This window comes from Poecile atricapillus, chromosome 8 (assembly GCF_030490865.1).
Source record: "Poecile atricapillus isolate bPoeAtr1 chromosome 8, bPoeAtr1.hap1, whole genome shotgun sequence".
In the NCBI taxonomy this organism is placed as follows: domain Eukaryota; kingdom Metazoa; phylum Chordata; class Aves; order Passeriformes; family Paridae; genus Poecile; species Poecile atricapillus.
Window position 1 is genome coordinate 3,138,758 of NC_081256.1, and position 22,237 is coordinate 3,160,994.

Below are 22,237 nucleotides of genomic sequence, written 5' to 3' on the forward strand. Positions count from 1 at the left end.
TTTCGCAAATCTAGTGTTTCCTGAGAGATCATACAAACTTCCAAAGCATATGACTGACCTGGCAAATCAGACAGGCACTTCAGCTGGAATTCTGCAAGGTGAGGAAAAAAAAAAAAGATCAGTTACTGGAGATGATCAAGATCTCATTTTATTTTTCACAGTTGTGAATTGTACATGCAGCTCTAGGAAAATAACTGCACAACTGGACCTCCTTTCCAAAAGGAACTTGCAGTCAATTTTGAGGCAGCTGGGCTGCTGAGATGGCTGAGGTACTGTGTGCTGCCTTGGTGACCACAAGAGTCTCCCTCAGACCCCACCTCTCATGGTTCCATTTCTTCTCAATGGGAAAAGTCAGTTTTCCTTGCCTTGTTTCTGGGTGTGTAATTGCACAGAGTGTCTGTGAGGATCTGCCAGATGTATTTAGAGCAGGGAGGGATGGTCACTGAATGTCATTTCATGACAAGAAAACTATGAGCAGAAGGAGAGCCCAAGAGTCATTTTGGGCAAGAGAAAAAGTGTGTCTCAAGTGGCTCAAATGACTGGAGCCAGCAGTGGATGTTTAGGGGAAGAGTTAAAAACTGTGAAGAGAAGAACTTGAGTTGGAAGCTCAATTATGATTTCCAGTGTTCCTATGGTAGCACAAATTGAAAGACAGCAAACCTTCAAGTTTAGATAATTAGCATTAAGAGATTAATTAGTTAGCAATGCAGTGACAGCAGTGAGAAGCTGACAAATGTTTTTCTGAATTTTTATAGATAAGATATTCCTCAAGGGAAATATTCTTACAAAATTGTATGTTTGCAAAAAAGCTGCTGGGGGGGGGGGGAAAGGAAACTTTTTAAAAAGGTTTTTAACTAGAATTCATTTTGCTTTCTCTGTGTTCTGCTCTATTACTTCATTATGTAAACTGTGTGTACCATTGTTGTGCCAAACATCAGCTCACAGTCTATTTTAATGTTAACAGGCCAGCAGCAATGCATGTGTTTATGATATCATGACATACCAGCAGAATGCAACTTTTTATCAGCAGAGGTAGAGCACACAGAGGATGGGGCTGCTAATGAAAATCTCTTTCCTCCTCTTGTGTGCAGAGTTGGACACATCAGTTTGCTGCTTGGCTAAACTTGATCAATTTAACTTTGTTAAATTTGATAGACAGCCTGTTTATCAAATGCTATCCCTGCTGAATGCTGTGCTGATGAGGTGTGGTGTTTGTGCCTGCACAATCCACTTTCAGGGTGATTTAGGATGATTTAGGTTTCTGCACGGGACATCTCAATGCAGCATGACAGGCTTTGCCTGCTGGCCACAGCCAAGGTTGGGGTTTTTGTTCTCTTCTCAATGTTCTGGTCTTGTCCTGCTGGCTTAGGAAGGGTCTGGGGGTTTTTCCATTTTATGTGTGGGAGATTGAAGCAGAGATAATGAGAAGGATATTCCAAAGGTTATACAAGACTCCTGCAATGGAGTGCAGTTTCCCAGATCCAGATATCCAAGACCAACACACAATTTTTTGCCTGTTCCTCCCTGGGGCCCAACTCTGTCTGCAGCCCAGGAGGGACAACATTCCATCAGTTATGGCTGGATGTTCACACCCTTCTGGAAGTCCTACATTCTTCCAAAAACCCTTGTCTGTCTGCCCTTTCCTATTCAGAATTAACTACTCTCAGGTGGTAAGTGTTGAAACTGTGTTGATAGTATGTAGTAACAAGCAAAAGAAGTTTTAAATGATGCTGATTTATTTCATCTTTTGTATGTATGTGATCACCTCATTAATTTGAATCTTTCATCCTTTCTGATTGATTTCAGTAACATTTCATTTGGGGTGAGGCTGTGTGAAGTAGGGCAGGGAGAGCTTGGTGCCAGCCTCTGTATCTACAGGATGCTCTCTGTGTATGCACAGTTAGAGATGTGGTCCCCAGAGAGAGGGGCCCAGTGGCTCCACCCTGGCTTTCAACCAAAAGAAGGGAGAGTTTCTGCTCCTGCCCTGTCCCTGCATCTCCTGCCCTGTCCCTGCATCTCCTGCCCTGTCCCTGCAGCTCCTGCCCTGTCCCTGTAGCTCCTGCCCTCTCCCTGCTGTCCCTGCCCTGTCTCTGCTGTTCCTTCCCTCTCCCTGCTGTCCCTGCCCTGTCCCTGCTGCTCCTGCCCTGTCCCTGCTGCTCCTGCCCTGTCCCTGCAGCTCCTGCCCTGTCCCTGCAGCTCCTGCCCTGTCCCTGCAGCTCCTGCCTTGTCCCTGCCCTGTCCCTGCCCTCTCCCTGCTGTCCCTGCCCTCTCCCTGCTGTTCCTGCCCTCTCCCTGCAGCTCCTGCCCTGTCCCTGCTGTCCCTGCCCTGTCCCTGCTGTCCCTGCCCTGTCCCTGCTGTCCCTGCCCTCTCCCTGTGCCAGCTTCCCCCTCCTCTCCCCCCTCGTTCTCTTCCCTCTGAGGGCTGGTGTGCACAGACTGAGCCTACACCATTCTCTGCCTTGTTAAAATGCCCCTTCAGTGAAAGGTTTAAAGGGTTTTTAGTGAACAACATCCACTGTGAGTTTAAAAATGTCCATCTTTTTTCCTGAAAATGGAGCTTGGTAGCTGCTTGTCTGGTGACACACCTGCACTTCAGACTTGTCACAATTATCAATTTTCAGTGGAATCAAATTCAAATGAATAAATATATGGCACTGATGAAGATGTAACAAGCATTTATCAGGCCACATCCTTTTCCTGTTGTTTTCCTGGTAAACGTTTCTAAAGTCGAGTATTTAAATATTTTAACATAAAAATTTCTCTGGTCTTGAGCATTTTTTTGTAAATAACCACAACCACTGCAGCAATACTAAATAGGGCTAGAACACTGATGCTGATTTAGCAGTCTGGTTTGTGATCTGAATTAAGTGGGGAGAGGGAGAAAGTGTTTGAATATATTTTTCTTTAACTAAAAGATCTTTATTTTTTTAATACTCTTGCCATAATCTGTTTTTTGCAGAGATGATGCTTGGTTCATGTTTTTCGGTGTTGACACCTGGTTCTTTGGAGTAAATTGTTCCAGCATCCAGAATACTGTTTCTACCATTTTTTCTGATCTCATAAATTTGTGAAAAGTCAGATCAAATTTGAGATGAAGATGAGCCCAAGCTTCTAGAAATGCAGTTTAATGACACCTACATAACCCACTGCATTTCAGCCAGATCGCTGCCTGAAACTGTAACTGATGGTTTAAAATTTGTTCCTCTTAGAGGAACTTTAGCTACTCTGAGAGCAGTTAAGAAGACTAACTATTTTTTGTGCTGGTTTTCTTCTTCTTTTAACCTGGCCTGGTTTATCAAACTAAGAAATATTGATCATTTCTGTATAGGATAGCTCTTATGATTCTAGATAGAGGAGGAGATAAATGTTTGGAGGGAAAGCCACACACATTAATTTAATTGTAATTCTCCCCCAGACAAATGGATGCACTGTGTAATTATGGTTTTTACTCTTCAGCACAACAGCACCTCCCACACCAATGTCCAAGGAACTCCTGGTAGGGGCAGCTGCTGCTCAGCAGGACAGAGGTTTTTCAGCCAGGTTTTAACAGCATGTAAGCAATAAGGTTTGGGGGGAAAGGTGTGTGATGCTGTTATATTTGTTACCTTGATTCTGGTTACAGCAACACCATTTTTATTGTATATACCAGAACCACACAGCGAGCGTGAGTGCTGGGTTTTGGTTTCATCCAGCTGAGTTTTCACAGGCAGGTCCAGCAGTGCTGGGGTGCAGAGCCACTGAGGAAGCCCAGCTTGCCTTCAGCTTCATTCCAGCTGCCAGGGGCTGCAGGAGCTGCCTGCTGCCCAGCAAAAGGGGCTCTGGCTCTGGGGGAGCCTCCCTGCCACCCTAAGCCCTCCTCCTGCTGAGCCATGCTCAGAGATGGGTCATCTCAGAAATTCATCTGCCTCTGGTGAAGGGCTGTGTTTTAAGGGACTCAGTATTTAAAGGTGTTTTGTTTCATACAGGGCTGTCTTCCCTCAGCCTTCCTAAGGTTGAGGAATTACTTTGCTGGGGGCAAACCGAAAGCTCTGGGTCCTGTGCAGTGAAGCTGTCAGCCAGAAGGAAACCAGGCAGCATTTCATGTTCGTGTTCGTGTTCTCTTCATGTTGCACGTCAGTCATTTCATTACCCCCGGTTCTTCACCCTCAGCTTAGCACCATGTGCTCCAGATGTGCATGAGATCTTCAGCTCTCAGCTCTCTGACTCAATCCCACAGCTTTCAATGTACAGGAAAAAGCAGCTTTTTCTCACTGCTGAGGGAAATCTGGGGCACATTCTCAGAAGAGTCCCAGCTGTGTCTGGCAAGCACCAAACCTGGGAAAGGAGCTCTGGGGAGGGGTGGCTGCCAGGGAGGGGGAAACACAAAGTCAGAGTGGACAGAGGATGCTGAAGGGCAGGAGTGAGGGATGGATGCTCAGGGTGCCACAGGCAGGGCTCTGCTTTCCCTGCCTGTGGATGGATAAACTTCCCACTTTAGGTGGAGGTAAGAGGACAAGCAAAGTAGCAAAGTGGAAAGGTTTGTAAAGGAAGCTTATTCAGTTTAAGCAAGTGAGACACAAACCAGGTTTGAGAACTGAAAGGTAATGCTGAGGAGCCAAAATTTGGGTGCAAAGTTCAGGAATGGAAGAGGGTTTGAATTACAGTCGAGCCAATGGTCAGGGACAAAAAAACATGTTGCCCAGAATGTTAAAATTTAGAGTAATTGCTATTATTTTAGGATCTGGAGAAAGATTGTGATGTATTTGGTACTTTAGATGGTACAGCCACTTGGAAAATTAAAGATTTTGTTGAAGAGCAGAACTAGAGCCCAAAATTTGGACTTTCTGAGAGTCTGAAAGTGCTCTGGGTCACTACCAGTGTGTGTTGGTCCTCAGCTGCTTGTGGTGATGGGGAACAGAGAGTGGTTTATTTTTATTGCTTTCCAATATATATCTATTTTTCTGACTTTCTGACCTTTACAAAGGGATTAGTTTGAAGCTGTGTGCCAGGTCTTGTCAATGCAGTGTGTGTGTGGTTGTATTAGAGAAATATGCAACCACATGACAGAGTGGAGTTAAAATCTTGAACAATTTGAAGAAATGTCAGATGATTCATAACAGCCTGCTCTTAGGTTTAAACTGGCATGTTTAAAAGCACCACAGCTCAGCTGTGAGTGTCACTGTCACGACCCAAGGGGCTCTGCAACATCTTCCTCATGTCCAAACCTTTGGCTGCAGACCTGCCCAGGCTCTCCATGCTGCTCCCAGGCTCAGGCACAGCAGGATTCACCCTGTGGCCACTGAAGCTGCCAGGTGCAGCCCCACAGCTGCTGACAGCCTGCCCAAAAGGTCCATGGCAATGCCTCAAATTTGGCTGTTTGGATGGTTAAAAAAGCTGAGTGACACTTCTGATCTTGGTAGATGGTGATTGTAGATCTTTGTGGTAGACTTTTGGTTTCTGAGTTCTAGTTACAGTAAGAAAAAACAAAAAAGCCTAACTCTGTAGACACCCACTCTTAAAAAATATCAACTGTTTTAGAAATACTTTGCAACTTACAGAAGTCTGAAAATATTTTAAAATTGAGGTGCCCTTTTGTAACGTATCTCTGACCTTTTGGCATTTACAGAAGCTTATGGGTGCCCTCTTCTCCTTCCAGTCAGAGGAAAGGAGAAAACATCTGAGTGCTCCTTTTACAGGGACAGCTGCAAAAGCAAGGTCTCCTAGACCAGACTAATGATGCTGATACCCTGCTGTGTGTGTCACTCTGACACTGGCAGTCTGATGATGGAATCAGGCACACTAATTAATGTTAAAGGCATTTGGTGTTGGCATTGAAGAAAGTTTCCATCAGTGGGTGAACTGGGTGCAAACAACATGAAAGATTTATCTGGTGATACTTTTGTATTTTTACAAGGGCTAAACTGTAGGAAGAATGCAGCAGAAAGTAAGAGGCAGCAACTTAAATGTGGGTGACAGAAAAACCAAACCATGGCTTTCTGTGTGTTTCAGGGGCAGAAGGCTGGAGGCAAGCTGGGAGACAGTGCATGATGTATGTTCTTTGTTGAAAAATTCTATGTTCAATCTTGTCAGCTTTCCATAGGGGGGAACTCTCACTGGTTGCTGTGCTGGACTGAGGCTGCAAGTGATGGTAGTGAATTCTGTCCTAAAAATCACCATGAACACATTTTTATATAATGGACCTGGTACTTGGTCAAACTAGGAAACAGCAGAATATTTGTCTTTGTTTTTGCTTCTCTTTTTCTCCTGCCTGCAGTATTGAGCCAGCACAGAGGCAATTCCCGCTGAGCTGGACTGAAATCTGTGAGTGGTGACACTTGAAGCATCAGGCTGAGCTCTGAATGAATAATGGTGTAAGAGAGAGCTGAGCTCTGAATGAATAATGGTGCAAGAGAGAGCAGGCATTTGCATTCCAGCAGGAGCTGGAAAGGGAGCAGCGCTGGTTTTCACACTCAGCATCCCTTGGTCCCTTCTTCTGTCTGTGTGTTGCCAGAAAACATCTGTGAAACCAGAACTTTAGCTGGCACAGAATTTGTTTGACAGAGATAAAGAGATGAGAGATGATCCAGCTGAATTTCCCAAGTTGAATTTCTGGCGCTGGAAATCAAAAGAGAAGAAAGGACAGAAGGTTTTGCTGTGTAAATTCAGCAAATGTGGTTTGGAGTAATTTAGAGAAGTTTGTGACTCAGAACAAGTCACGCTGTCTGCTTTCAAGAGAAAGATTTAATTCTCAGGATATCTTTGTGTTTTTACTTCTAAAGCCTGAAGAGAATCAGGTTTTAAAGGTGATACTTTTTCTAACAATTTTACTGTCTTTGTTTCATTTAGGGATTGTTGTTACGCTGACAAAGAACCAACAAAAAAAACCTAAAAGAATGAATTCAGATTTCAGTGTTTTGTGCTGCCAAGGGATCTATGGTTTCAAGGCAATTATGTCACAGGGCCCAGCTTTGCAGTGTGATCTCAGTAGATTAGAAAGAGAGAGCTGGAAACATGCAGAGATCTCTGATTTTACTGGAACTGCTGCATGCTGGGCACACCTAAGACAACCCAGTGCAGTGGAAAAAGAAGGACAGAGATTTGCAAGAATTCAGTGCAGTTATTTCGATGACTTTGCAGTGTTTCATCAACTTTTTCAGCTGTTGTAAGAACTGAGAGCAAGTCTTGCCTTCATTGGGTTGAATTGCTTGCCCTTGGATAAGACTTGGTGTAGTAGGAAAGAAAAGACACTGCCTGTAAAAGGTTCAAAGGGGAGTTTTTGGGATCTTTTAAAAGAAATGGCACATTCTTTTTTATTATTATTATTTTTTGTATGATTCTATGAAATACTGAGATAAATTACAGAGCCAGTGTCAACCTGAGCCAAGGGGAAACAAGCCATAGTAACGTAGCAAATAAACAGATCAAAGGTATCAGCAAAACACCACAAGCTTCATTTTTTTCCAGTAACACCAGGAAATTAGTAGATTAATACAGAGACTAATGGTTGTTTGAACTCTCATTAACCTACAAGGGCAGTCATGTTTCCAGAGCTCAGCTAGCATCTGGCATAATTATCAGCTGCATCTTTTTCAGTAATGAGTTGATTGGGGTGGCAGAGACGCTTTATAACGTCCTGGTTTCATCTGCAGGATTCAGATATCCAGGTCCACAGAGAGCTGATCTGAGAGCCCAGATGTCTGAGCTGTCCTTGGGGAGGGCAAGGCACAAGTTAAAATACCGAGTTTCTTGCTAGAGATGCCCAAGGCTGTTCAGGGGCTGCTGAGGGTCCCTCACTCATTCCTGTATTTGACACTGCAGGATGGGGAATTGCTTGAGGTGGCAGCAGTTGTTTTCCTCAGACAGGGCAACCTTTCCAAAGTGTGGCAAAGTGCAGCTCTGAAATGCTGAGAGCACCTCCAGGAAACTGGAGAGGGGCACTGAGCGCTGGCACCGCTCTGCCAAAATGAAACTTGGGTTTCATTTCAGTACGCTGCACAAAAGATGAAATATATGCATTTTTAATATCTAGCTCACAGGACCAGATGACCTGCAGCATTTCTCTTTACTCTGTGTTAGCTTTGACAGGAATGTCTCATGGTTTTACTTGAAATTACATTTTTAAAAGGGGAAAACAGTGGGTTTGGATTGTGATTTGATGTGGTGTTCATGGGCATCCGTGATGTTTGCAGTTCCCAGAACTACAATTGGACGTCACCTGTGCACTGAACTGGGTAAATTCCATCTTGGTTGGAATGAAGATTAACTGTGGAACAACGTCTCTCACTTACAAGTGTGATTTTCCAGGCATCAGAGATATGAAAATGGAATTAGTAGACTCCAGCCTTAATTTGAACAAAAAAATGCGTTTTCCCCGATTCGTTTAACGTGGAAATCCAGCTGTCCTTGAAGCTGTTGTGCTTCAGTAAATGGGGGAAAACACTGATTTTCACATCTCCCACAGGGGTAATGGCTCACCAGCCCTGGGCAGCACCACTGGGGTGCCATGGTGCAGACTGCAAGCTCTGGATGGGATTTCTCATGGGAAATCTCATTTCTCGTGCCCCTGGACACTCCTCACCTCATAGGAAGTTGGCCACTGCATGTGAGTCCAGAACTGGGGCTTGAAAACCTGGCTAAAGGAAACTTGCAGAAGGACCAGGCAGGGATGAGGAGAAGATAAACAGCAGGATGTTTTTGTTTCAAAACACCTGCCTGATGGGCAAGCTTTGAGACTTGCCATGAGGTCTGCAAGTGTGCCCTGCCTCCCCACAGCGCTGCCTTTCATGCTTTAAATGAGTGAGCACTGGGACCTTCAGCCCAGGCAGCATGGACAAGGACACTGGCCATGGTGTGGAAGTGCTGCCAGATGCTGGGTGTGAAAAACGAGGTTCACAGAATTTTTATAGAATTTAAAAGTTTAATAAAAAAAGGCAATTAGGAGAAAAAATAAAGTGTACAGATACTGCCAGGTGTCTCTGCATTCAGCCAAGAGAGCACACCTTACTAACAAAGGATTGTCCCTTAAAAACAGAATCCCACTACAGATCCATAAATTCTCATACAGACTCAGACATTCTTCTTAGGATCTTTGGTGTTCTTCTGTTTAGTTTTCTCTTTTCCCCTTCCCAATAGATCAATCTTCTTGGCACCATCAAGATTTACATTCCCTGGTAACAGAAATGCAATAAATTCCTCCCCCCAGAGTTCTGGTCACTGCTGTCTTCATCTGGATAAGATATTTTACAAATGCAGGAGTTCTCCAGCTATTTTTTTTTTCTTCTCAGTCTTTTGGGTTATACAAACAAAAGCAGTTTTTATTTTAATTCTATGCCATAGCCTAACATATATGTATTATACCACTATTTCTAAATTTCATCAATAACAGAAATAAAGAAAACTATATTAATACAACAAAATTTTCCAATCTTATACACATAACATTCATTTTAATATTTGTGAAAAGCCAACAATATAAAATGTATCCATAACACTGGGTGAGGGTTTTTTTGCAGTGAAATGTGTCAGGTGGTGTAAATGAGATGATGTGGATGCCATCCTGGTGCCCCTTTACAGAGGTACAGCAGGTCTGACTCGGTTACTGAGCTCATTCCTGGCAGGATGAGTCCTCACCTTGGAGCAATGGGTGCTGGACAAAGCAGTGCCATTCCTAAGACCTCTTGGTGAGGCAGAAATGACAGTGATTTAAAAAAGAATGAATTAAAAATCCACAGGTCCAGCATGGATTTGGCTCTGGTGAGCCCTCTGTCATGCCATATGCTGCAGTGAGTACTGCCAGCATTTCTTTTTTTTATATATATTTTAAAACGAAACATATGAAAGCAAAACTTTCGACAGGGCCAAATTGTGCCACTCCAGGAGCACAGAACCACCTTGCAGGGCCTGAACTAGACCAGCTGCTTGGCTGCTGCCTACCTGATTCACCTTTTTGCTTCCCACGTTTGTGGCAGTGGCAATCAGCTCCTAGGAGTGATTTTCCAATGCAAATAGCTTTCTTGCCAACAGAAAATCATTTAATTATGTGTTCAGAGGCAGCATGGGAGCCTTCACCTATGGCAATTGTCTCCATTGTCTAATGTATAAATTAAAAAAACTAGGTGGGTTTTGATTTCTTCTGTTTCCCCCACACCTTTACAGGAGAAATAGTTTCAGCTGTTTACAAAAGGAGTTTACAAAAGCAGCTGAAGAGGTCACAATGTGAGATGCAGTGGCCAAGGGTACAGGGCAGGTACACACAGCAGCTTGGGGAGATCCCCAAGGAGGGGTCCAAGAGGGGTTTTCTGTGCTTCACGTGATTTTTGTTCTGGGAGCAGGTTTGGACTGCAGCCAGCTGGGGCTGCCCAGGAGATGCTTACCCTGCCAGCAGGCTCAGCTCACCCTCTGTGCAACCACACATGTCCTGCAGCATCCTCTGCTCCTCTTCCTCTGGCCTTCCTTCCCCCTGCACACACAGCAGCTGAAGAGCAAGAGAAGTGGCTGTCCCCTGTGGTAACTGAGCCTTTGGCTCTTCTCTCTGGGCTCTGTATTTTGGCAGTGCCAGGAGAGCAGCCAGAGCACTGTGTGTGCAGTTTGTGTTTCTCCACATCTTTAGTGAGCACACTAAAGCCAGCCAAGCCAGCTTTCTCATTTGTGCTGTTGTGTAAATAACACAGGCAGGTTTCTTTGCAGTTTGCTCAGGGCAGGCACATTTCTGCCCTTCTTTGTGAAGACATTTCCTTGGGAAATCCTTGGGAAACTTTTTGGTGTGTGGCAGCCAAACTCTCTCCATCCCCTGGCTCCATAAAGGGATTGTTCCAGCTGCTGTTATTTGGGACTGTGGCGCTGAGCAGGTCCCTGCAGGCTCCCAGGGCAGGTGACAGTCCCCTCAGGAGCTGGGTGCCATCTGTGTACCCCTGCTGGGCTGGCAGGCTCCCAGGGCAGGTGACAGTCCCCTCAGGAGCTGGGTGCCTCTGTTTACCCCTGCTGGGCTGGCAGGCTCCCAGGGCAGGTGACAGTCCCCTCAGGAGCTGGGTGCCATCTGTGTACCCCTGCTGGGTTTGCAGGCTCCCAGGGCAGGTGACAGTCCCCTCAGGAGCTGGGTGCCTCAGTTTACCCCTGCTGGGCTGGCAGGCTCCCAGGGCAGGTGACAGTCACCTCAGGAGCTGGGTGCCATCTGTGTACCCCTGCTGGGCTGGCAGGCTCCCAGGGCAGGTGACAGTCCCCTCAGGAGCTGGGTGCCTCGGTTTACCCCTGCTGGGCTGGCAGGCTCCCAGGGCAGGTGACAGTCCCCTCAGGAGCTGGGTGCCTCTGTTTACCCCTGCTGGGCTGGCAGGCTCCCAGGGCAGGTGACAGTCCCCTCAGGAGCTGGGTGCCTCGGTTTACCCCTGCTGGGCTGGCAGGCTCCCAGGGAAGGTGACAGTCCCCTCAGGAGCTGGGTGCCTCGGTTTACCCCTGCTGGGTTTGCAGGCTCCTCAGAGGAGTGGGCAGTGCAGCCTCTGCCTGTGCACGGCTCCTCTGGTTTGGGTGGAAGGATGGAGAACGAGCCCAAGACTCAGAGAAAAGCAATTAGTCTAAAGTGGAAAATTCTGAATGTGGGGCAGGGAAACCTCAGCAAAACCACTCTTGTGAGACAGACAGAAGTCTGTACCTTTGAGTAGCCTTTGTTTGTCTCTTGTTTGCGTGTGCTTGAGCCAGGCTGAGTTGTGGTGTTGCAGAATAACCTGAAGTGAAATACCTGTGAGGTTTGGGGTGATGTCTCTCTGAAGATCAGTTTCCATCTTCCAGCCCATTTCAGCTTCTTTTTGTGATCTAGAGGCCGCCTCAGGCTGTGAGATGGCTGCTCTTCTCACTTTGAAGTTTCCTGAACACTTGAAATTACTTGACCTGACAAACTACTAGAGTGACATTTAGAAGGCTTTCTTCGTGGTTGTTCATCCTCACATGAAAAACTGTCTGGTTTATATTTTTAACCAATGTATTTATTCACAGTGAGAAGATGCTGGACTGACACTGCAGGTCTCATGTCCATCTGTGCTCACTGTAGCCCCTTGTGAGAAGACAGGAGACTAACAGTGCTTGGATCTAGGCTTGGACCTTCCTCAGCTGCCTTCAAGATCATAAATCATGTATCATAAAAGCAGTATTATGAAGGCTAGAAAAAGTTCATATATTAGATCTTCTACTTGCTATTAAACAGTTGAATTTTCTTTTTTTTTTTTTTGGAGTCGTTGTTGTTGAAATTCTTTCAGAAGGGACTTCTTGGACAACAAAACTTTTGAAAAAGTCCAGAATTATTTTGATGGTCCTTTTATAGCATTAGAAATTAGTGCAGTGTCACTGAGTTCTGTGCTCAAGCAGGGAAATGAAGATGATGTAACCCACCAGGCAAAGGGGCAGGAAAAGAATTTGGAGAACAAATCCTGTGTGGTTTTGTCTGCTGGGAGTTTTTGTTTGTTTGTTTTAATTGGGAGTTGGGCTTATTTCCCCTTTTTTTCCAAATTACTTTTATGCTCTTCTGGCTTTCAATTTTGTGAGTCTATAAAATACAGCTTGGTGAATCACACTGATGGCTGAACAAATGCTAATTGTGGAATGTTGGAGTAATCTGCCGTTGATAAAAATGCCCTCAGGAAAAATCAGCTCTCTTCTATGTTGTGAAGAGCTGTGTGGTTTGGCACAGTTGGAAAAGTTCAATTGGATAAAACCAAAACTTTTGTTTGGAGAAAATTCTCACCGGTGGCCTGAAGTGGCCTTGTCCAGAAAAATGAATGTTAAACACAGTTTCCTTGTAAGGGCCGTGGTTCATTGTGCAATTGTGGTTTTGTTCAATTCACAGAAGAGGGCAGAACTGAAAATATAATTTTTAAAGGCATTGTTTTTGGTGTTTCTGGTTAGCACTTGATTATTTTAATTTTTTTTTTCCATTAAGACAGAGCTTCTTTGACTTTATAGTACAGCTGAGGCAGTGGGAGGAGACCTGAGTATGTGAGGGGTTCACATTCAGGTTCCCATAACTTTTCTCTGTATGAAGAATGACATCAAGAGAGAAGAAACTGCTTCTCTTGCACTGAACCTGTGTATCAGCTCAGGAAGATTTGGGTTTTTAAAATGTCAAGTGCTTTTCAGTTTTGTTCATCATCAAAATTGCTGTGTCTCTTCTCAGGCTGCTGAAGGATTTTTGTCTCTTTGTCCTGCTATAAAAATACAACCAACTGGAGATGCTCCAGAGTTAACAGTGGATTTCCCACAGCAGCCTGTGTGCAAAATCCTGCTTTAAAAAGAACTCTATTCTTAGCTGCTGGTCAAAGGCAGGACTTAAGTGTATTATTTGAATGTAAGTTCATCTTGAAAAGCACTGAATTGAAAGTGACACCATCTTTCTCAAAATACCTGTGCTTTTTTGTGCTAAAGAATAGGACTACTGTAGCAGCCTGTAAAATCATCACAGCTGGGCTCTCTTCCTTCTTTCTCTTAATTTCATTTGCATTTCATTTCATTTCTCAAATTTCAAGCACGCTTAGCGAGGCTGCTCTCATTTACTTATACAACAGGCAAAATTTAGACAAATGAAATGACATATAAAAACACTTTAAACCAACAGAGAAGTGGCACTGGTGGCAATAAATGGCAATAGTCCAGTTTAACTTCCAGATTTTGTAGTCTGGGTTTGCAGCCAGGGGCAGATTGAGCCTGAGAGCAGTGGCTCCCACCCCTGCCCATTATTGCAGCTTAATTAACCCTGACTTTAATAATCCCAGCCTTGTGTGATGGGCCACAGTTGCCACTGCCAAGTAATTTTTAGGCAGCTAGTGCAGGTAGGGGAGAATTGCATTCTGCTGTCAAATCAAAATGTATTTTTAAATATGCACACTTCATATGTACAGTTTATTTAGTAAAACTTTAGTAAAACTTCTTTCTCACACACATATTTTGTATGCAAAGTAATGTGAAAGGTGCAAAGAAGAAAGGTTAACCCATATTGAAAATCTGTAAGTTTCTGAGTGATTGAGGCAGTAACAAATAATGTTTAGAAAATCTGCAGTTTTGGAAAACTCTTCCTCTTGCTCCTTTCCAGAAAGCAGCGAAGGTGATGATACAAATATTTTTCCCCTCAGCTGTGCTCATAGTTTTAGTACTAACAAGTTTTCAAATGTTCATATATTAGGCCCGCTCTAAGGTATGTGCAGCTGCCTATTTGCACAGTCAATCTTTTCTATGGAAATTGGTGGACAGCAAATTGTATTTTCAAAACCAGACCCCTTTCTTTTTATTTTGCCGCAGAGAGTAAGTAATTTTTTTTTACATTTTTAATAAAAGGAATACCTGCCCAGAAACCTGACTCCCAGCAGTCTTTGACTTTTTTCACAGCTGTTTTAGAAAGGCAAAGAAAATGATTTATTTTTGTGAAAGCAATTCTGGTTACGAGCATCAACCATGCCCAGATAAGGGTTCAAGAAATGTTTGTCTTAAATTGCAACAAAAATCCTTTAGATTAGAGACAAAGCCAAACTTGTAAATGGCATTAGGGTGGTGACAACCCAGAATTGCTGACCCAAAGGGTTCAGGCAAGCCCAGAGATGTTTAGAGAAATGCACAGTACAGGCAGAGGGGCTTCCCTAAGGAATGAGCTGGAGAGAGCTGGAGAGAGGAGAATATCAATCACTCCCTGATTTGTGATGCAGGGCTTGCCTTCTTAATTCCCCTGCTCTGAGAAACAGTGAGAAGACAGGCAGAAGAATTTCATACATGTGTTATATCTTTGATGGAAATGCATTGATGTAGAAACACAGTTCAACACATTTCTCTGAGTCTCCTATTTCAATGGGTTGTTTTGATTTAGATGGGCAAAACCCGTTTCAAAATTGCAGAAGAAAGCCACGGTGATTCCTCAGCACAGGGAATCAGGAAAGTTTGTTGATCAAGAATGGCTGGTACCTGAGGTAATCCCCTGGATTTCTATTCTGGGCAGCATGTCCTCCATGCAAGAGCAAAACCTGCTGTCCCTCACAGCAGCCCTGAGCAGTCTGTGAAGCTTCCAGGAGGGAGGATTCCCTGCTGTCCCAGGCTGGCCAAGCTGTCCAAAGCAGAGAGCTCCAACACTGACCTTCTGCAGGGTCAGATCTGCCTGGATGCTGCTTTTTAACTGCCAAGACACCTTCTAAGTCAGAAAGGTTGTGAATAGTTTTTTCTGTGTTTGCTCTTAGCAGCACCTTTCTGATCACGGATGTAAAAGGGAGACTGGTGCAGCTGTGACAAAAGCTGATGTTAAAAGGCATTCCTGTGATCTGGTTACTTCCCCTCTGGCAAGCTTTTCACATTTTCTAAATACTGTCAAGGCTAATGCTTTTGGTGTCAGTCTGTCACTTTGCTAATGCTGCTTCATTAATCTAACTTTTCTTCCCTTCATCTTTAAAGGGAAGAAAAATAGGGAGCAGGTTTGCATTCACTGGAAACACATTGTCCTTGTCGCTGTGGCCGTGCCAGGCGCGGCACCGGCGCTGTCCTGGCAAGGGGAGCTCTCCCAGCGCCGGCAGAGCCAGCCCATGGCACAGGGGTTAAAGACAGGACACAGCTCAATCACCCTTCTCAGCTGTGCTTTCTTACAGAATTCCTTCGCAGCAAAATAGTAGAAGATGGCATCGAGGCAGCAGTTGAGGTTGGCGAATGTCATGGACACCTGGAGGAACAGGCTGATGGTCTGCCTCATCCTGCAGCCCACGATCACCTGCTGCTTCACCAGGCACTGCAGGCAGATCCCGAGGTGGACGGGTGTGAAGCACACCAGGAACACCACGAGGTTGATCACGATCACCCGCAGGGAGCCGCTTTCTTCCACGCTCTTTTTGTCGTGAGTTTTGTGATTCAGAAGAATCCAGATGGTTTGAGCAGAGCAGAAAACCATCACCGCCAGTGGGATCAGAAACCCAAATATTTCCACAGAAACGATGAAGGGAACGCTCCAGGTCTGGGCTGACATGTTGTGAAAGCATTTAATAGGTTCCTTCTTGTGAAACACATAAATTGGGCTGCTGCAGATCCAAGCCACTGCCCAGATGAAGCTGCAAATCAAGAGAGCCCACCTGGGGGATTGGTTAGCTCGGCCTTCAAACGGGTGCCTGATGCAGATGTACCTGTCCACGGTGATGCAGACGATGATGAAGATGCTGGTGTAGGTGTTGACGAAGTAAGGAGCCTGTATGAAGGAGCAGAGCAGGCCAGGCGCGGTGGTGACAGAGTAGTACAGCTTTGGTGGCAGCGAGAGGAGCAGCAGGACATCTGCCAGAGCCAGATTGATCATGTACACCGAGGTCTTGGTCTGCTTCCTCCAAAAGCAGCAGAACACAGACAGGGCCAGGCTGTTGAGAACCAGCCCGAGGATGAAGGTGGGGATGGAGATCCCCAGCTGCACCGTCCATGCCAAGCTGTCCACAGCTGTAAAACTGCAATTCTCACTGGTGTTGGTCATTTCTGCCCTGAAATGACAGAGAAAGTGAGTGGGAAATGTGTGAGACTCTCATTAATGCCACCATAAAGCCAAACCAAGATACTTGCAAACACAATTGGAGATTTTTTTGGTTTTGGGCTGGACATTTGGTCAGCCTCTGTCTGTGATGGAAAGTGAAACCTTTCAAGCACGGAGTTTTCTATTTCCAGTTTGACTGGCTTGGTGTGTTCCCAGGGATTCTCAGGGGAAAGCAGCCAGCATCCACTGATTCCCATCCCATGTAAAATAATCCCATCCAGATACTGAAGAGACTTCAAACACATAAATTCAAAAACTCTAAAGACTACTGGCTATCTTTAATGATTTGTACACCTTTGGAAATTTCCATTTATTCTTAGTTTTGTTGCTACACAAAAATGATGAAATTATTATTCCATATTAAGGTATGTTGATCTGATAGCTGAAATTTTACTCTTATACCCAGAACCCCATGCATCAGTAGTTTTTGCTGATGTGCTTTTGCTGTAAGCACATTTATATGATATTTTAGTTTCATACAGTGTTTATATCCAATGCAATATTTTAAAAGGTCAACTTAAGAAGACTGGTCTTTCATCTCGGTGCAAAATGAGTAAGTGTGTTTTTTCACTTGTGATTAATTTTCAGCCTTGTTTAAATTTGGGGTTTGCACTTTACATTTTAACTGATTATTTTAGATAATCCAGCAAAGATTAGCAAGTAGAAGCATCTTTATCATGCAGTTCTGAAACAAAATTAATTTGTCTTTAATATTATCACTGTTCTTAAAAATATACATATGCTTTAACAAACTATGCCTTAAAAGTGCTTTTTATAACCTCTTTAAATCAAAACTAATAAAGCAGAACTTGGTAGTTGAAGTTCCCAGTCCAGTTCAGCCAACCAAGTAGCTCAAAGGAAATTTTAGGAGTAAGTGAAGATGTTTTAAGAAGAGTTTGATCAAAAGGAGAATCTTTGCTTTGGAGAATGAAAAGTGACAGCTCTTAAGCGCTGCCAAATGGACCCAAACTTTGCTAAAGAAACCAAAACCAACTAGTGAAAGATTTTTTTTAAATTTTTTTTTTTGCTTGGATAAAATAAAATATTTTTAAAATAGAGAAACAGAGAACAGCTGAGGAACAAGCCTTGCATTTTCCCAACTCTTATACCACTAATTTCACAGGAACGCTGACATTGTGCTGGAGGTCATAGGTGGGATGGCTTGTGGGAATCAGTGAGTGATAATGGAAATAACTGACCACAGAATGCACTCAGAGCTGAACCTGCTCCTATCTGTAAATCATTTTATTAAATCAGTTATTTTCCAGCTCAGACTACAGAAAGAACAGGAATATAAAGCTGAAGGTCCAGCCCAGTAATTGTTATGAAGTATGGATGTTATTAGTGTGGCTGGAAAAGGTTCAATCTAATCTATTGAAGGAAAGAGTGTCAAATGTGATTAAAGAAATTCTGTAAGAGTTAAGCCTAAGCTTCACACAGATTTTAAAGAAAACTGCTAAAGAAGTCTTTGAGAGCTCTTACCAGACCCTCATCTTTGATGAAGTATCTGCTTTTTCATATAAGGGAAAGGCTGAGGATTTCAGGAACTTGCATTTCAGCAAAGAGTACTAGAAACAAGTGAATAGCACTAGGAAAAGCCAGGGTTTAGAAGAAGGGCTGTTCAGTAGGAGGGGAAATGTTTGCCTGAAAGCTGATGAGGATGGGGGTTTCTGAGGGGATGCAAAGACCCAAGGCTGTCCTTGGCTGTGTGACCCCAGTGTAGGAATGAGGGTGACCCTGGGTGCCACCAGGACAGAGCCCCCTGAGCTGGGCTGTCACAGCACTGTCAGCTGAGGAAACAGCAAAAGGAAAGCTGGATGTGTCTGTGAGAACAGAGAGCAAAGTAAAATCCTTGATTTGGTCATCAAGATGAGGTTAAATCAATCCATTTGAGCCGGCAGTGTGCAGCAGCTACTTAGAAAATCACGTGTTTGTGGTGTGTGAGAAGTGAGAAACTCAGAGAAAACAGAGCTGAGCTGCTGCTGGGTGTCCAAGGGGTCACCCTGGGCAGGTGCTGCTGTCACCAAGGGGAAGGGACAGGGGAACACGAGCTTTAGTGTGAGCATGGCTGTCCTGTGGCCACAGGCACCCATCTACATGGGGAAAAAAACAGTGACATGAAACATTTTGGGGTAGTGACAGCACCTGGCAATCCAGCACTTTGTGTACTCTGGAAATGTATCAGAAAATTGTGCTTGATGAGTCTTGAAAGTCTGAGGTTTGGTGCTACTTTTATTGTATCTCCAGCTCACTGAATGCCTTTTCCTTAGAATTCATTGGTACCAAATTACTCCGGAAAATTATTAACTTCAGGAAAAAAACCCTTACATTGAAAACTGATTGTCAGAAATATGGTGGTTTTTTATCATTTTCGAGTCTCAAATTTAAAATCCACATCTTGAGCAATCCATGGGAATTGTTTGCAACTGCTCCAGACTAAGTAATGTTTGCTCAGAGTTCACTTGAAGAATCATTTTCATTGACAAATATCCTTGCAGTCATTTCATAAGCATCCTCTTTACTGCATTGTCCATATTATTAGTAAAAATACTGATGACACTCATCCTGAAAGATACTGAAGTGTACCAGAGACATCTTTCCTACAGAGTAGGCACTGATTAGAATCTCGGTGGGTACTCACTCATCATGCAGAGGTTTCATACTGCTCATGTTTCCTTTGCTTATGAGAATTTCTTTAGAGGTAGTGTGTGAAGCCTGTTTCCCCCTCCTACACCCCCTTTGCTGGCAGGGTCACAGAGGAAGTCAAATTGCTTCTATTTCAGTCATTCTCAAATTAATCTCTGCAGATTTTTACTTACCGCTTGAAAACAGATTCTTTGGTGGCTGATTCCAGTATTTCTTTCAAATGCTAAAACCAGGATTACAGATCTAGTTTTTCCAACTCCTTCTTTTCCACCTTCCTGAGAGAGGTACCACGTTTGTTCTTTTCCAGTCTTCTGAGGAAATTTTCTCTGTCTTCAAAAGGTTTTTTGAAGGAATCTCCTGTGGCTTTAGGATTGTTCCAGACAACTCCTAGAAACCAAAAGATAATATAAGAACCTGTAATTAACAGTACAGAAGAGAGTGTCTTAGCTGGTCCAGCCTCTGTGTCAATCCTGCTCCATTTGCTCTCAGTTTCTCCTGCTGAGGATTTTCTACTTCCTTTGAACTCATTAAACATTAATTGGGTTTCCCCATAGCAGGAGCTTGTGGTTTAGTGAGCAGCAAAGGTATTCTGACCTAGGAAATGAACAGGTTTTACAGTAATAGCTCCACTAGGCTTTTTTGCAGTACAGCAGAATTCATGAATGGTTTTCTCTTTGCAGCTCAGCTCCGAGTTCATCTGGCTCTAGCTGGGATTCACAAAATCTGTATGAGAGCACAGAGATGTTACACTAAGGGCATTCTTATCCATGAAAGCTTCATTAGCAAAATCATCCTTTGTTTATATCTATTTCCTAGAACATTATCCATCTTAGAGGTGAGTTATTCTCTTGGGGATGTACTGGAGCTCAGTGCAATGATGAGCAGCAGGTCCCACTCCTGCCATGTATTCCATCTGGAACTGGATCATTTCTCACCATGTTTTATCTAAGTATTTTGATTACAGCAGAATAGATTTATATTTATCACTAAAGCAGAATTATTTCTATCTGCTCTAAACTAAACAACACTATTTTTGTTAGAATAATCATTTAACCAGCCCAAAAACAGTGTCTACAATCAATGCTGCTATTAAATTGTTGCAAAAATAGAAGTCAACAACTAAAATTAGGAGTTACTTTACCTGAACCCCAGCAAGCAGATCAGCAGCATTGCTTCAGTCCAGGTTCATCTACAGAGCATGAAAGCATTTTCTTAGAGACTGTGCTTTACAAGTTTTCTAAGTGGCATAACCAACCACATCCTTCTTTTCTTCTCTTTTTTTTTTTTTCTTTTTTTTTTTTTTCCTGTCTCAGAATAAACTCTGTGCCTACTTACATAGGCAAGTGAAGGTGGAAAAAGTGTAAAGATTCGAATCCTCAGCTGTTGTCAGTCAGAAGTCAAAATAGAGTGGGGAGCAATTCCTCTCTGAAGTCAGGGGGTTCAGCCTGGCCTTTACCTGCTAAATGCAGGTGGGAGCTTCTGTGAGCTTGTGGTGGCTACCTCCAAATTTCCAATTATTCCTTGAGCTGGGAAGGAGCTGGGAAGTGGAAAGTTGTAGAGGAGGTTGTAATAAAAATAGGATTTCTTCCCCCAGTTCCTGCTGCATTTGCATACTGGAGATGAGTAGTGAAGCACTCAGAGGTTCAGCTACTTCCACACTCGCAGCTGTTGAGCTATTTAAGGGAAATGTGCCAGTTTTAGCCACTTCAGGTGTGTGATTCATAACTGCAAGCTGGAACAAACATTTATCCATGAGAGGACTGAGGTGCATGGAGCAGCAAACCATGTGAGCAGCCAAAACATTCTTGAGACGAGCTTCCAAGGCTGTCTAGAACCTCTCTGGCTGAAGTGTGAAACACTGCAACCCTTTGCAGAAAAATACAGCAATAAACCCAGCTCTAAATGACAGTTTTCAAATTGCAACCTGGCTTTTGAGGTCATTTCATCTTTCTGGAGAAAGCATTCGTACCATAGGAGTAGGAGAAGAAAAAACCTGCAATTTTCTTCCTGTCTCATTTAAAAATGGGATTTGAAAAAAGAAAAATAAAAGCAGAACCCAAAACAAAGTTTAGATAAACTTCCTCAGAAAATTGTGTCAGAGGAAATGAGGGCAATGTGATTACAGTATTTGGGAAACACATTTTGGAATTGGGAGGTTTCAAGGGCTTTGCAACTTCTGTCTTCTCAGAGCTGTGGTCTACCTCCAACTCAGCAACAGGCTGAAATAAATCTGGAGTCACAGAAAGAAACCTAAGAGTGCAAATAAATATCAGCAGAGAGCAAACATCCTACAATTCCAAGTGGCTTTTGAAGAGATTTTCCTGTGCCATGTTGCAGCCAAAATGGGGTTGCTTTGGTCTTCTTGCCACAGGCATCCTCTAGACTTAGCTTAAAACTGAATTTTAGCATTTTGTGCTGCCTTCACTCCCAGCACTAGCTTCATCCCTTGTGGCTCTGTGAACTTCCCTTAGTGTCACTTGATGCCTCAGACCTGGACAAAAAAATCAGCAATTCTGTATACATCAACTGCATGTTTGCTAAGCTGGCAATTGGTTTTTATTTGTTAACACATGTGGGTTCACCACTCATAGGTGAGCAAGTAATTTGTTGGTGTGCACATAAATCATCTTTTTGGCTTAAATGGGGACAACCTCCATCTGTAGGTAGATGCTATAGAGCATATTTAATGAGGGCAAGTCATGAATGACTCAGTTCCAGGCTGGCTGAGAAATCAGGGCTTGTTTCCCCCTGTCCTTGGTGGTTGCTTTTGAAGTTTCTCAGGTGCTATACATGAATATGTTCAACAGGAATTATTTCAGAGAGTCCTTTGTGCTCCAGTGCCTTTATCACCCAGCACTGCTGCTTGATAAATGCTGTATTTTGGGGATCCAGGTGGCTGCAGGGCTCTGAGGTTTTCAATGGGAAGGAGAAGGCCTTTAGGTTTTTTTAAATTAACCACTAAAATGCTCTGAGTGTCTATTTTTTGTGCTACCTAGAGGCAGGAATTGTAACAACTTTATCAATTTGCCAGTATTGTGTTCCAGTTAGGAAATGAATAGTGACTGGAGGAACCAAAATCCAGCCTGTTGGGAT

The 22,237-nt window shown here is 43.7% G+C and overlaps 1 protein-coding gene across 1 annotated transcript; it reads right to left on the reverse strand.

The window, feature by feature from the left end:
• Positions 1-15,397: 15,397 nt before the first annotated feature.
• Positions 15,398-19,446, reverse strand: LOC131581745 (G-protein coupled receptor 55-like). Its single transcript, XM_058844333.1, has 2 exons — positions 19,318-19,446; positions 15,398-16,448 (listed from the first exon to the last, which is right to left on the reverse strand). The coding sequence occupies exon 2, from the start codon at positions 16,439-16,441 to the stop codon at positions 15,419-15,421; it is 1,023 nt and encodes a 340-aa protein (XP_058700316.1). The 5' UTR covers positions 16,442-16,448; positions 19,318-19,446; the 3' UTR covers positions 15,398-15,418.
• Positions 19,447-22,237: the final 2,791 nt, after the last annotated feature.

What these genes read in the sequence shown, in the direction of transcription:
- LOC131581745 (XM_058844333.1), bottom strand. Translation starts at nt 16,441, where the DNA reads ATGACCAACACCAGTGAGAATTGCAGTTTTACAGCTGTGGACAGCTTG.